This window comes from Neopsephotus bourkii, unplaced genomic scaffold, assembly GCF_033783945.1.
Source record: "Neopsephotus bourkii isolate Nb327-2 ecotype Australia unplaced genomic scaffold, CSIRO-AGI_Nbou_v1 NB_1292, whole genome shotgun sequence".
NCBI lineage: Eukaryota > Metazoa > Chordata > Aves > Psittaciformes > Psittacidae > Neopsephotus > Neopsephotus bourkii.
In genome coordinates, this window is record NW_026901776.1 from 8436405 (window position 1) to 8450730 (window position 14326).

The 14326-nt window shown below is 41.6% G+C and overlaps 1 protein-coding gene across 2 annotated transcripts in view; it reads right to left on the reverse strand.

Annotated features, from left to right (window-relative positions):
- The window catches only part of ZNF318 (zinc finger protein 318), a 29215-nt gene that overhangs the window by 12852 nt on the left and 2037 nt on the right, over positions 1-14326 (reverse strand). For both annotated transcript variants that reach the window (XR_009727310.1, XM_061365904.1), the window contains exons 2-4: positions 10493-10638; positions 3041-3680; positions 547-1971 (exon numbers count right to left, since the gene is read on the reverse strand). Coding sequence is in view for 1 of the 2 variants with exons in the window: in XM_061365904.1 (XP_061221888.1) it covers positions 547-1971; positions 3041-3680; positions 10493-10638 (2211 nt within the window). In the remaining variant the exon portion in view is untranslated. The remainder of the gene's footprint in view (positions 1-546; positions 1972-3040; positions 3681-10492; positions 10639-14326) is intronic.

A 14326-nucleotide genomic window follows, 5' to 3' on the forward strand; every position in this document is an offset into this window, starting at 1 on the left:
GTATGTATAAGAATGTCTGATGTAGGTATAACCATGGTATTATTGTACCATGTACCATGTTCAGATGGAACTTCCAGTGTTTCAGTTTGTGCCGTCTCTTGTCCTGCCACTGGACAGCACCACCAAAAGAAGTCCAGCTCCACCTTCTTTATACTGTCCCTTCATGTATTTATGTATCTAGATATCTTCATGTGTTTCAATACCTAAAGCTCAGCACAATAAAGCTAAACTGTAGCCACCATGTGTTTTTCTTCTGTAAAATTCTGGCTGGCCCCAAGAACTTCGTGTTTGATTTTATCTGTTCAGCCACAATCTATGGATGACCAACTTCTGGAGATTTTAAACTTTTTCTTTTTTTTTTTTTTTTAATTTCACAGAATAATACAGACAAATGCACAGAAAACTTTAACAACAGGAAATTTAGTCCATCTGTTTTTAAACTGGAGACACTCAGGGAATAAAAAGGCATACCTGAAGAGGAAAAGCTTCTACCCCAGCAATCAGGCAGTCCAACATTATTTTAATGTATCATAATAGGTAACATACCTTCTGCTTCTGAGCTGCCCGGTTTTTCTCATCTGACATCTTTTCTGTGTTATTTTTGAGAGGGTGTGAAGACAGACGAAGGGGCACTTTGGAATGAGCAGGAGTGGTAGGGACGTGAACAAGCACTGAACCATCTCGTTTTAAATCAGGGACATCCTTTCCCATAGAGACTGTCTCAATCACCCGGAGGTTGGGACGTGTAGGGTTCGCTGACATAGCCATAGTAAGAAGACCATGAGCTTCTGGCAGTGTAGGGTTAGGCTGCTGGGCAGCGGGGTACATGGTCCAGCCAGAGGCTGCATACGCCATATAGTGTCCATATGCATCATATCCTGGAGGAGCCATTGTGGGAGGTGGATAGTTTTGGGGCATTTGAGTGGGAGTGAACTGGGAATAGTTGGGAATTTGATACTGAGAAACAGAAGTAGGTGTAGGTGGCAAACTAGCAGGAGCTGGTGGAACTGAGGGGATAAGAGAGACAGGAGGATGAGGCTGTTCTGGTGCACATGGAGGTATATCCTGTTCCACTGGCTTGTTCTTAATATATTCTGATTTCTGAAGAGAGCATGCATCTTTAGACTGCTGGAAAGAGACTGGAGGTGATGCTGAGCGCTGCTGGCCTGACTCAGGAGAACGAGTGTCACTTCGGCTGCGACGCAAGTCCCAAGGGTCCAGTCTGCGAGAATCTGAAGAGCGACGATCAGGAGAACGAGATGCCAGCTTTTTGCCATGAAGGCGTTCCTGGGTACGAACAGCCAGTTTTCCAATTTCAGCAACACCAATGTCAAGTCCAATGGTTTTGAGTAAGTCATGGATCTTCGCATACTCGGCATTAGGCTCTTCTAAAGGATCCAGCTTGACAGCTGGAGCAGGAGAAGGAGGTGGGCTCACTTTCTGGTTTATTAGCTCGTTGCCGCAACTAACTGGAGGCTTCTGAATGGGGAGAGATTCAGTTTTGGTGTCCTCATCCTCATCACCATAAAGAAATTTCTCTTCATCCTCAATGTCAGGAAAACTACGCCTCCTCTTTTCCTGAGCACTTATAGAATCAGCCATCATCCCCAGAATTCGGGAGAAACCACTGCCATCCTGACTGGCCCTTTCATGAGGCAGCAGGAAGTCAGTAGGGCGATCAGTAGGCTCTGACTTGGGTTCTACCTTTTCCTTGTGACTCAAGAAGCTTCCGAATTTATCTTCAAAAGTGAAAGAATCTTTGGGAGTCCCAGAAAGGGGATTCCACTCATATAAACCATCATGCAAGTCCTTGTTTGCAGACTCTACAACAGAGTCTTTGTTAAACCCTTTGAGGAAGTTTTCTACTTCAGAGGCAAAAGGCGCAGTTTCGTTGCTCTGGGACAAAGACGAATGACTAGAAAGAAGAGGAAGATCCTTGCTGGGAGCCAGACTGCTTGAAAAGCCCTCAGGCTGAAAGAGAGAGACATCGCTATTTACTACAGCACCTTCTGAGGTGACTGTGCACCTCACAGAACAAAGGAACATATTAATTTTTTGAGTTCAGGGCTGAAGAGTTAGAAAAGACAATATACAGTTTAAAGAGAACAAAGATTACAAAACAATTTTCCTAACGATTCTGGAATGTCACGTCCAGCAATGAATGCTTACCTCAGAGAATACACAAAATCAGTTTTATTTCTTTTTTTTCCTTTTACAAGCATAGGATCTGAAACTCTTATGTTGAAACCCCACAACATGATTTTGGCTATACTTTGAGTTTAATCACAGACAAATAGGACTTCAACATCTTAAGACAGGTAAATCAACTGCACTGGGGTTATTCCCAGTCACTTCCTCAGATATGCGTAATTAATGCCATGTTAAATAGCATTTCCAGTAATAGGTACAGAATGGGATCCTCAGTATTGGAGCACCTCCTGAGATAAACATGTCATTGTCAACCCACCACTGATCAGTACAACAGGCAGATCAACAGTGATGTGCTAAATCATGAGAAAAATCAATTTATCACACATCTTTCCATTGCTCTCATTTTGAGATTCAATTGATGTAGCTTGGGTACAAATTAAATAGGGTTGATCCCAGCCTACAGTCCAAATGGGACAAAACCAAGGAAACTCAAAGATATTTTCAGCCAGAGCTACTGAGGATGCATTAATTCTATAATAAATAAACAAGAAAGAGGGTCTGTAACAGGTGAAAAGCTTTGATCAGCATCCTGACTGCCTGTGGTACAAAAAGATGCACTGGCCCAGATATCAGCATCCTGGACTGAATTTCAACATGGACACTTTATTCTGTCTCAGATTTTATATATATACGATTCTTGATTAAACGCCTTCACTGTTTAAAGTTTCTAATGCAATCCTAACTTGTATGGCCTAAAAAAAGACCTGTTCTCTTGAAGAGAGGAAAACATAAAGATTCGGGATTTCTATTTTGGAAATCAACCTAACATTCTGCATCAGAAAGTGACTGTTTTGTAAAGTAGAAACACACAGACAGACAGAGATCAAACCTGAACAGGAGACTCTACTTCCACCTCCACTCGCTTCTTCAAAATAGATTTTTTTGGCATGGATGGGATTTCCTCAGGCCTGTATGTATACCGAGGCTCAGAAGTCTGTAGTGTATTTGTCAAGCCAGGGATCACATAACCACTGCCTGAAATATCATGATTCAAGTTTCTACTACGTTCTTCTTCTTCTCTTTTCCGTCTTGCACGATCAAGCTCTCTGAATTCTTCATTTAGGTATGATGGGCTTGGGCTTCTACTGTGGCTGCGGCTTCGGCTTCGCCTGCGATAGTTTCGTGTTCCTGATGAGAAACCCTGATGCTCTCCACTCACACCATGCATCTTCTCATCCTTTTCATACCGTGGACGCTTTATTTCTCTTCCTCTCTCTTCTGGCCTCAGAGGGTAGGAGGATTTCCTGAGTTTATCCCCATCTCTATCAGATCCACGAGGCAGCTCTTCTCGACGACCATAATGGGGACTGTAATCTGAACGATGGAGAAAAACATCTCGATTGTGGTAGTCTTCATCATGTCTCATGATGAAGGGACTTGAAGGTTGATCTTCATGTGATGGGTATCTCTCAAGGCCTCGAGGACAGGAGAGGCCTCTAGTGAATATTGGACCATCAGCCATATCATCCCTGTGTAAGAGAAGAGTAGAATAAACATTAAGTACTTGAATCAGAGTAAACTAAGTCTTACCCAAGAGTAAGAAACTTCCAAATCAGTTTCAGAATGACACCACCATCACCAAACAGAAGCAACGTTTTATGTATTTAAAGGGCACGGGAGAGAAAGAGACTTATTTTTAATGATACGATACATCCCTCCTAGGAAGTCACCTGCAAACACAATGATGTGAACATTTCAACTCATACTACACAAGGAGAGCCTTGAAAAATTGATACGATGCCTTTTTTTCTGTGAAGGGGAAAGACTACACACCTTACTATCGTATTTCAGACCACAATCCCTTTCCTAACCTCTCCCAGCAAAACACCAAGGTCACATTTCATATGAATTATTCAAGGCATAATTCAGTTTCAAACTGGCAATGCAACTAGATCCTCTTTTTATCTTACAGCTCTGGACAAGGACCACAGATTCCAGCACCATTTTCTGCTGCAACAGATATGTAGACAGACTGCCACATTTACCATTATACCCAAAAAGCAGCACATTTTTTGGCATCTTATGAACCAGGGATAGTAAATGTAAGAGTATCATTCCTTTGTGCCAGCCACTGAATTATTATACACAGTAGACGTGCAACTGGCACAACACCAGAGTAACTTGCTACATCTCTTAAGAGTATCTTATTTTGGACTGATTCCTACACAGACCTCCAATTAGGAGTACTATTTTAACTAAGACCTTTTTTCCTACCCCTAAGAACTTTTCTGGTAGTGTTCTTTAGATGAGACAGAAACAAACCAAACTACTTTAAAATTATCAGCTGCTGGTTTCACTCACAGGTGTTTTTAAAATCTAGCAAGATCCTCCAAGAACGGTAAGAAAATGAGCTCCTAAGTGAAATTAATGGGACAGAAAACCTAGAGAAATGTCTTTCCTGAATGACTTGAGACATTGACTTGAGATAAACTATGCACTGCCTGAATCCTCAAAAATCATAGAATAGTTAGGGTTGGAAAGGACCTTAAGATCATCAAGTTCCAACCCCCCTGCCATCTCGTCCAACCTGGCCTTGAACACTGCCAGGGATGGAGCATTCACAACCTCCCTGGGCAACCTACTCCAGTGCCTCACCACCCTTAACAGGGAAGAATTTCCTCCTTATATCCAATCTAAACTTCCCCTGTTTAAGTTTTAACCCATTACCCCTTGTCCTGTCACTACAGTCCCTAATGAAGAGTCCATCCCCAGCATCCCTGTAGGCCCCCTTCAGATACTGGAAGGCTGCTATGAGGTCTCCACTCAGCCTTCTCTTCTCCAGGCTGAACAGCCCCAACTTTCTCAGCCGATCTTCATATGGGAGGTGCTCCAATCCCCTGATCATCCTCGTGGCCCTCCTCTGCACTTGTTCCAACAGTTCCATGTCCTTTTTATGTTGAGGACACCAGAACTGTACACAATACTCAAAGTGAGGTCTCATGAGAACAGAGTAAAGGGGCAGGATCACCTCCTTCGATCTGCTGGTCATACTCCTTTTGATGCAGCCCAGGATATGGTTGGCTTTCTGGGCTGCAAGCACACAGTGCGGGCTCATGCTCATTTTCTCATCAACCAACACCCTCAAGTCCTTCTCTGTAGGGCTGCTCTGAATCTCTTCTCTGCCCAGCCTGTAGCTGTGCCTGGGATTGCTCCGACCCAGGTGTAGGACCTTGCACTTGGCATGGTTAAACTTCATGAGGTTGGCATCAGCCCACCTCCCAAGCGTGTCAAGGTCCCTCTGGCTGGCATTCCTTCCCTCCAGCGTATCAACCAAACCACACAGCCTGGTGTCATCGGCAAACTTGCTGAGGGCGCACTCAATCCCACTGTCCATGTCAGCGACGAAGATGTTGAGCAAGACCTGTCCCAGCACCGATCCCTGAGGGACACCATTCGTAAGTGGTCTCCAGCTGGACATTGACCCATTGACCACAACTCTTTGTGTGGGGCCAGCCAGCCAGTTCTTTATCCACCAAGTGGTCCATTCATCAAATTGATGTCTCTCCAATGTAGAGACAAGGATGTTGTGTGGGACAGTGTCAAACACTTTACACAAGTCCAGGTAGATGACATCAACTGCTCTACCCCTGTCCATCAGTTCTGTAGCCCTATCATAGAAGGCCATCAAATTGGTCAGGCAGGATTTCCCCTTAGTGAAGCCATACTGGCTGTCACCAAGCACCTTGTTGGTTTTCATGTGCCTTAGCATGCCTTCCAGGAGAATATGCTCCAAGATTTTGCCAGGCACAGAGGTGAGACTGACTGGTCTGTAATTCCCTGGGTCATCCATTTTCCCCTTCTTGAAAATGAGGGTTATATTTCCCTTTTTTCCAGTCGTTGGGAACTTCACCTGACTGCCATGATTTTTCAAATATGATGGCCAGTGGCTTAGCAACTTCATTTGCCAGCTCCTTCAGGACCCATGGATGGATTTCATCAGGTCCCATGGACTTGTGCACGTTCAGATTTTTAAGATGGTCTCGAACCAGATCCTTTCCTACAGTGGGCCCAAGGTCTTCATTCGCACAGTCCCTGCGTCTGCCTTACAAGACCTGGGTGGTGCGGTCAGAGCCTTTGCCAGTGAAGACCGAGGTAAAGAAGTCATTAAGAACCTCAGCCTTCTCCAAATCCTGTGTAGCTACTAGTTCACCCGAGAGCTTCCTGAGGGGGCCTACATTCTCCCTAGTCTGTTTTTTATTTGCTATGTACCTGTAGAATCCCCTCCTGTTATCCTTAATGTCCCTAGCCAAGTTTAATTCTAACTGGGCCTTAGCTTTCCTAACCTAGTCCCCAGCTTCCCAGACAACATCCCTGTACTCTTCCCAGGCGGCCTGTCCTTGCTTCCACTTTCTATAAGGCTCTTTTTTCATTTGAATTTTCCTCAGCAGCTCCTTATCCATCCAAGGAGGTCTCCTGGCCCTCCTGCTGCATCTCCTCCTACTCAAGAAAGACCTTCCATAGATGTGAGAAGGGACATATCAAGTCATGCCAGACTACATCTTCAAAAACATTTGCACATGAATTACAACCCCAGTTTTCAAAGTCACCAGGCTAAAGAATAACAGACATAAATAGACAAGATCTTTTTCTGGAGTATTTTGATAGTTTACATATGCATACCTAAAAGCAGAACAAGCACAAAACTGTACTTTACCTCTAACCTGCATAATTTCAAAGCATTTCATATTAGATGCTTTATCCAACACATCTTTTAAAGCAAATATCACATACACCAGTACCCAATGTATTAGACAGCATCTTTCCAGTTTTCAGCAAACTATGCATATCCACCCCCTCCAAAAGCACAAAAATACCTAAAAAGTAGCTAGAATTAAATTTAATACGTAAATGTTGTTTACAGTCTATATGAAGTTACATCTATCCCCAGTGTCACCTTTTCTGAGAGCTTGCTAGACCTATACAAGCTGCACGAACCCACATAGTGGAGTAATACATGTGTTTCACCATGCAATTTCAGCTGATTTTTGTGCAAATAATTTGCATAGATGCTTGCCAGGTGTCACCTACCATTCAAACGCTCTAACTGCAGTGACATAGCAGAAAGAATATTTAATCATACTTTGGAAAGAAGGGAACAGCAAACCTACTATATTTCCAACTAGAAAGATGTTCCAAATACACTTTGAACAGCTAAGATGCAAATTTAAAACCTGAAGGTTAAATACAGATGTGAGGAAAGGGATTACTTGCCTTACAGAAACTGTGATTCTTTGAAGTACATTTTCTGTAAATAAAATCCAACAGAGATATGTCCCTTTTAACTGTTCTGGGTGGTTTTAGCCAGCAGTGTCCACTACAGGCTGTTGCACCCCTGAGAGAGAATACAAGGTGGTACCACTGTGACCGTCCCAATTCCTTCACCACACAAAATCCACTAATTATGAGAATTTTCAGTTTCAGAGAAGGAGAACAGACCACAAACTACGTAGACATGGTGCCTCAGAGAACTACAACCAGTGTAAGGTAAATTACTTTTTGGCATATATATTTACATAGGCAGAAACAGAAATAAAAGTCTGACAGCAACCAACAGGACTCCACCTTAACACACAGCCTTCAAATAGGAAGTCAGATGAGCTGTTAATGCTCAAACCAACTGTCACTTTTGATATTATGCCAAAAAATGCTATTTTAGAACACAGCTTAATACAGACCACATCTCTGCAGTAATATGGTCTAATTTTTTTGGATTAACCTCTGATTAACATATTGGTGGGATGCTCTGTATAGCTTATGCCAGCTCAGATAGTAGTAGAATATCTTAAAAATACTGACGTAGGGAGAGATGGAAGACAGGGAGAGGGATAAGATATATTCTTCACTTTGAGAGACTGAGATTTTGGAAAACAAAACAAACACAAAAAAATACCAATCTGTTGAAACAGAAGACTGAAGCTGCTTAGGTGACCTTAAAGTCACAGGACAGCAGCATTCAGTATGCTTACTTAGACATGTGCAGGAGGCCAGCTGCTCTAGAAATCTGGGGCAGCTTCTTACAGATGTTTTAGGATGGACCTGCACATGCACACACACCCTGAGAAACTCTCCTGAGGCATCCTGAAAATCCACTGCTGCAGAAGAATCCAAAAGCATCCCTGATTTCCATCTGTGGTATCTTATTTCCTTTATAGGTTAATGAACCTCTTTATCATCCCGAGGCCCTGCAAATTACAGAGAATAATTTGTAAAAGAGATTGCTTGAAATCTCTGCGTAGTTCACAAAAATAGTTGAGTGTAACTAAATTCAGAATTATGTGCTCCAATTACTTCAAAATTTTAAAAGACATCTTCAGAAAACACTTTTTTTTTTTAAATGACAACGAGAACGTACCACATGCCAAGTAAGAATGTGACATGCCTAGTATTAAACCCAATGATGACTCACGATAAGGGCTACTTTAAAGCCCAGTGGTAGATGTAAAGTCAGTGTCCCAGTACCAGGGCAGTCTCTCAGAGGAGAAAACCAGTACATGACCAAAAAACTCCATGAAAAACAATTTCCTTAACCAAATACGAAGTGTCTTTTAAAAACAACCAAAATGGCTAAACAGTGAAGAATTTGGAAGTCAAAAATAGTACCTAGAAGATTTAGGAAAAGCTAAGGGATCACCTGGTAGTCACACACTTTAAGGTTCTGGGCAGTGGGCACCATTCAGACAAGTGCAGCCAGCATAAACAGACTACACAAAAAAACCCCAAAAAGTCAATCACATGGAGTTCTTGCATACCTACACTACAAATACAGGAGAAGCCACTTAAAAATCGAGATCTACATGGTCTCACTTCCTCTTATTCTGATTGTGATTCAACTGTTTTTATCCCTTAGGAGTCTATTCTGACCACTTGACCATCTATGGGTCCTATAACAGAGATAAACTAAAAGTTCTTCATCATTTCACTCTTATGCTAGAACAAACTTCACTGTTCCTGATGTTACCATGCATCATAACCACAAAACGGGTTATATTTAAAACCTCACTGGAAAAAGGAAGCAATGGGACAAACACACACATACATCAACCACCCCCCAGCCCTGCATGTTTCTTAATGTGCCAGAGCAGTGCCAGTTCTCCTAAATACCATTTCCTGCTCGTTCCAACCACTGTACTCTCCCTGAGCATATGCACTCATTTCATTCAGAACACTGCAGACTGCACAGGGGATTTATAAATCAAACACTGGTCCCAGGAGTACTGAGGTAAAGGCATAAAAGTGACAGTACTGAAACCCAAACTCTCACTTGATTTTCTGCACCTGCTGAAACTTAACCTTCTTGAGAAAGACAGGAAATTCACTTAATCTGATCACTTCCTTCTTTCCCTCCCTTTCTCTTTTTCTATTTTTTAACCAGTTGGGGATATTTGTACCAAAACCTGAAGTTATAGTGCCCTATTTTTTTGGTGGTGGATGCTTATCCCTGACCTGAAACTGCAATTGTATGTGCTGGGTCACAAACTATGCCATCTTCACAATATTCAATACAAAGAAAATTATTTCGTTTGCACAAAGTCATCTGATTTTACTTCTTTTGCCAGGTTATACCTGTTCTCCTACAGAAGGCGAAGATTTTCAAACAGCATCCACTAATATTTATATCTCACTGTTCACAGAAGTGTTTTTAACTTAAAAGGCATCTCTTCATTGAATATGTTTCTCTCAGATTCCAGACAAGGGATCCTAAGAATTCTAACACTTACCATATGTGAAACTGACTATGTTCATGTGTCCTCTGCAGAGTTTTTGAAATCAAAATAATAAATTTTCTTCAAGTTACACTAGAGCTTTCTTCTGGACTATTCTCAAAAATCAGGAAAGTAGATTAGTCCTTCCAATAAATGAGAAAAGTTGAAGCTTTATACTATCTGTAAACAACCTTCCTTTCAGTCATGTCTAGGCAGATTCATAAGAAACAGAAGAAGGTGGCTGAAGGTGTGAAATGTCAAAAGAAGCCATCTCCCTCCTGCAGTACAATCCAGGCACTTTTAGTTTATATGGGTTAAATAAGCAGTTGACAAAAATCAGAGAAGTATTTATTTAGAGCTACTATAAACACAGGAAGCTAGTTTTTGTTCAGGAATCCCCTGCACCACAACTTGCTGGAGGCTGGGAGAGTATTCCAGGGAAGCATCACTACATGCCTGCCCTCCTACCCTTGTTCCCTAGGCATCTACTTGGCTAATTACATGTTTGGTCTCACGCAGTACAGCCATTCCCTTGTACTGTTTCACATGCTTGAACCCCCATCTGCAGAGGACCATACCTGTCACTCAGGTTATCAATTGGTGAGCCCAGTCTATCAGGCAGCCTCCTTCGCTCTGGTGTGCCAATGCAATACCGGTCATTACCAACAGTAATCCGCAAACTCTGTTCCAGTGAAGACTCAGAGCGGAGACTCGGTGAACGTCTCTGTAAATGGAAGAAAGAGTGCAAGCCCATCAATCAGGGAATTTTAATCTCAGACATAGAAAGGAAAGTGCCTCTGCTCTGCTTAACACGTAAAACGTGGGGTAGATCAATCAATGAAAAAAATCAAGCTAGGAGGACAACTGCACCAAATATTTCAATTGTCTTTAGTTACTAAAGAAAGGGGAGAGTATTGACTGCATTGCAGTTCTCATCCCAGCTGCTAGTAACATCCTCTATATTTACATTATATAGAAGGGAAATTTTCAACTCAAAAATACATTTCATGAAGCACCATTTTGGAAGGTGGAAAAAATAGAAGTTCAAAAAGTCCCAGATTTGCTGCTGTCCTCCTTTCTTGAGGAGAAGCAGCTAAACAAACATCACATAAAAAACAGTGCCAGAATTTCTTAATAAAAGTGTCTGTGTTTCGGCCCTTTGCAGCTTTAGTAAAAATATCAACCTAAGTGTAAACTAGTGTAAACAAAGATTTTCCTAGCAGCGATGTTTTCAACAGTTTTCTTCACCTCATGCTGCTTTCAGCAGGTAAGTGCAATGTAATACAAATGTAATGCAAAAAAGTACCAGTGACTACCGAAACACCTTCTATAATAGAGTTCCCATTATCATTATTTATTATCAGTAGAGCTAAACCAGAGCTAAGCAAAGTCACCTTTAAAAAAAAACGTATCAGAGAAGGCCTGAGCTAACTGCCTCTGCAGAGATCTTCCTTTGGATACATACTCCATGCAGAAAGTGTCGTTACTGGTATGGTATGCTTAACTATTATGCCTCACATCGCTCTAGAATATGCCACTAAAATACAGGAATCATCTAAAGGGAGTTCTGTAAGAAACAGATGAGAGTGCCTAAAGACAGAGATATTTGGTCTGCTTTTTTAAACCAACATGGTTTAGATTCATCTTAACAGGAAGCAGTGAACCAGCTTCGCTTCTGCCAAACCAGTCATGCACTGCATATTGCTTTCATTCCTGAAAACTGCAGTAGCAAGCAGCAGGTGCACTATGTTGCCCGCATCCACCCTCTGAGACGATGCAGCAGATTCAGCTCAATCCTCCCAGAGAGCAAGAACAGTACATAATCTCCATCAAGAAAACAAAGGAGGAAAAAACCAAACAAACAAATCACAAATTTGCCTGAACGCAATTTATTTGCAGTGCAAATCTGCACTAGAACCCACTGGGGACATAACCTTGTCCTACGGTGACATATTACTGATAATCTACTTTGCTCCATTAATTTGAATCCCAGCATCTATCAGAACACATTTTAATTGCTTTCTAAGACCAGCTGTGTTGTATCACACAGTATGATCCTGCAACAGCCTGGCTGAGATACAACATATACAAGATGGATGTATCTCTCAAAAGCACTCTGAAGGCTCACTCTGTGCCCAATATAACACTGAATTTTGAGGGCTGCCTCAAGAAGTGATTATCTGGAAGGGCATCTTGTTGCCATCAAGACTGTTGGCAAACTGGGCATATACATGACCACCTCATGGAAATAAAGGCAGAGAAGAGATGATTACATCTCAGAACAAACGTCTGCACAAAGAAAAGAAATAGTTTTACATTTAGAAAGGGTAGGATTTTAGGATTGCCTGTGACTGCCATACAGACTGCCTAGCAAGAGCAGCTGCAGTGGTAAGTATTTGAACTTCAGAAGTTTTGGGGTTTTTGTTCAGTTTGAGAAATTCCAGTTTTAACAGCTTTTTCCTTTGGAGCACTGAACACCACCAGAAGTCATTCCTACTTATGCGCTGCATGGCATTTTCCTCCCTTCCTGTTCTGGCACCTAAACTGCAGCTACCACTGATGTAATATCGGACAGGTTGCATACCAGCTCTTCATCTTTTCTTTCTCTGTTGACCAGGCATATTCCAGTTCTCTAATTTCAGCCTATTTTCTTACAAGAAAGCAAAGAATCTGAGAGAAACTATAAAAAAAACAAGCACACTGATCAGCAGACAAGTAAGCGCAGCATGTGTTAACCCTGCAAGAACAAGTAAGTCTGCCACAATCTCTCACTGTACAGCCCTGACCTTCCTCTCATCCATTACATTTTTCAGTACTTGCCCCAAACCATTACTGTAGCTCTATGCTCTTCCAATTCCTACGAAGTTTTCCCCAGCTACTGAGAAACTTGTACTTAGTGCAATACACATTTGTACTTAGTGCAATACACAGCTCCGCATGCAGTTAGCATCTCAGTTGTGCATGAGAAAATGTGCAATGGTGCTGATAACCTGGACTGCATGCACTCCACCTCATAAAAAGCAACAACCAGCCAAACAAAACAACCCCACAAAACCCCAAAACAACTCACAGAGTCAAGAAAAGGGAGTAAGAAATCTCTAAGGCTGCTCCCTCCATACTGCAATTCTTACAAAGGGTAGGGACAATAACTTAGAGCTTGTACTCAAAAGCCTTCTCAATTTAACCCCATACCCTTATTCCATCAGTATCTTCATTCCACAACCTACATCTTCCACCCTTTACACATACATTCCCCTCTTCCAAGTCCTCCTTCATTGTCATAGCTTGAATCCCTCTTCCTCAGACTTCTGTCTGAACTCATCCTTCCCCAACAACAGCTCCAAAACACTGTTTACTAACAACACTTGCATAACCTTCCGAATTTCCACATTTTGTATCCCCAAACTTCTGGAGAGGGGGTCTTAAGTCATATAAATCTGAAAACTTTCATATAACTGTACCAAATCATGCGGACCCAACATATCTGGTGTCTGCTTTGTTTTGATCACACTTAGTTCCACTGTTGGGAAAACATCACCATAATCCCAGCTTTTATCTTTCTCTAATTAATGCTAATTTTGTAAATGGTACTTCTAAAAAGTAAAATCAACTGTATTTGCATTTTATGCTTTGTAACATCACTTTCAAAAATGAAGTAGTGTCGGTCAAACACATTTAATGAACAAAAACTTCCATGGAAAAAATGCACACGTTATACACTCTAATAATTAATTATGCTGGGCTTTACCATATGCAAGAAAATGCACAATGCAGGTTAAAGAGCTATATTTAACTGTCTCAAGATCCCTTTTGCTGTGAATGTTGCTTTCTAGCGAAAGGTTTTCCTTAAATGAATATTCTTTCAAATAAACATAAAATCTAATTGGCGCAGCAGTTCAGCACTAGATAACTTGCTAAAGCCTAATTTCTCAGATTAGTAATGTTCTTTTCTGAAATTAGAATAAGCAAGAAAAACATCAAGATTCTGCAACAATCTGCGAAGGGGATTACTGCAACTTCAGCCAAAAAGGTGCAAAATAACACTGGGTTAACTGGGAGAATGGCGTTTGTCAAAAATAATGCTTGTGTGAAGCTGGGGGAGGCTGAGGTGGAGGGTGTTGGTGGCTTTTTTTTTTTTCCCCTAAAAGGGGAGTGTGAGGCTTCCAGTCAAAAATTCCCAGTTATAAATTTTTCCAAGTCTGAACCTCCAACACATTTGGCACTGAAAGTTTTAGAGAGCCAGCACAGGTGATACCGTGAAACGGTAGAGTAAGTGATGGTGAAATCAGTTTAAGAAAGTTCTGCTCCTGTATCCCACTTTGTCATCCCCTCAGCTGTGAAATCAACTGTCCACCAAACCACAACACAAAATTGCATGAATCAAATTTTAAAAAATACCCCCTTTTAAAAAT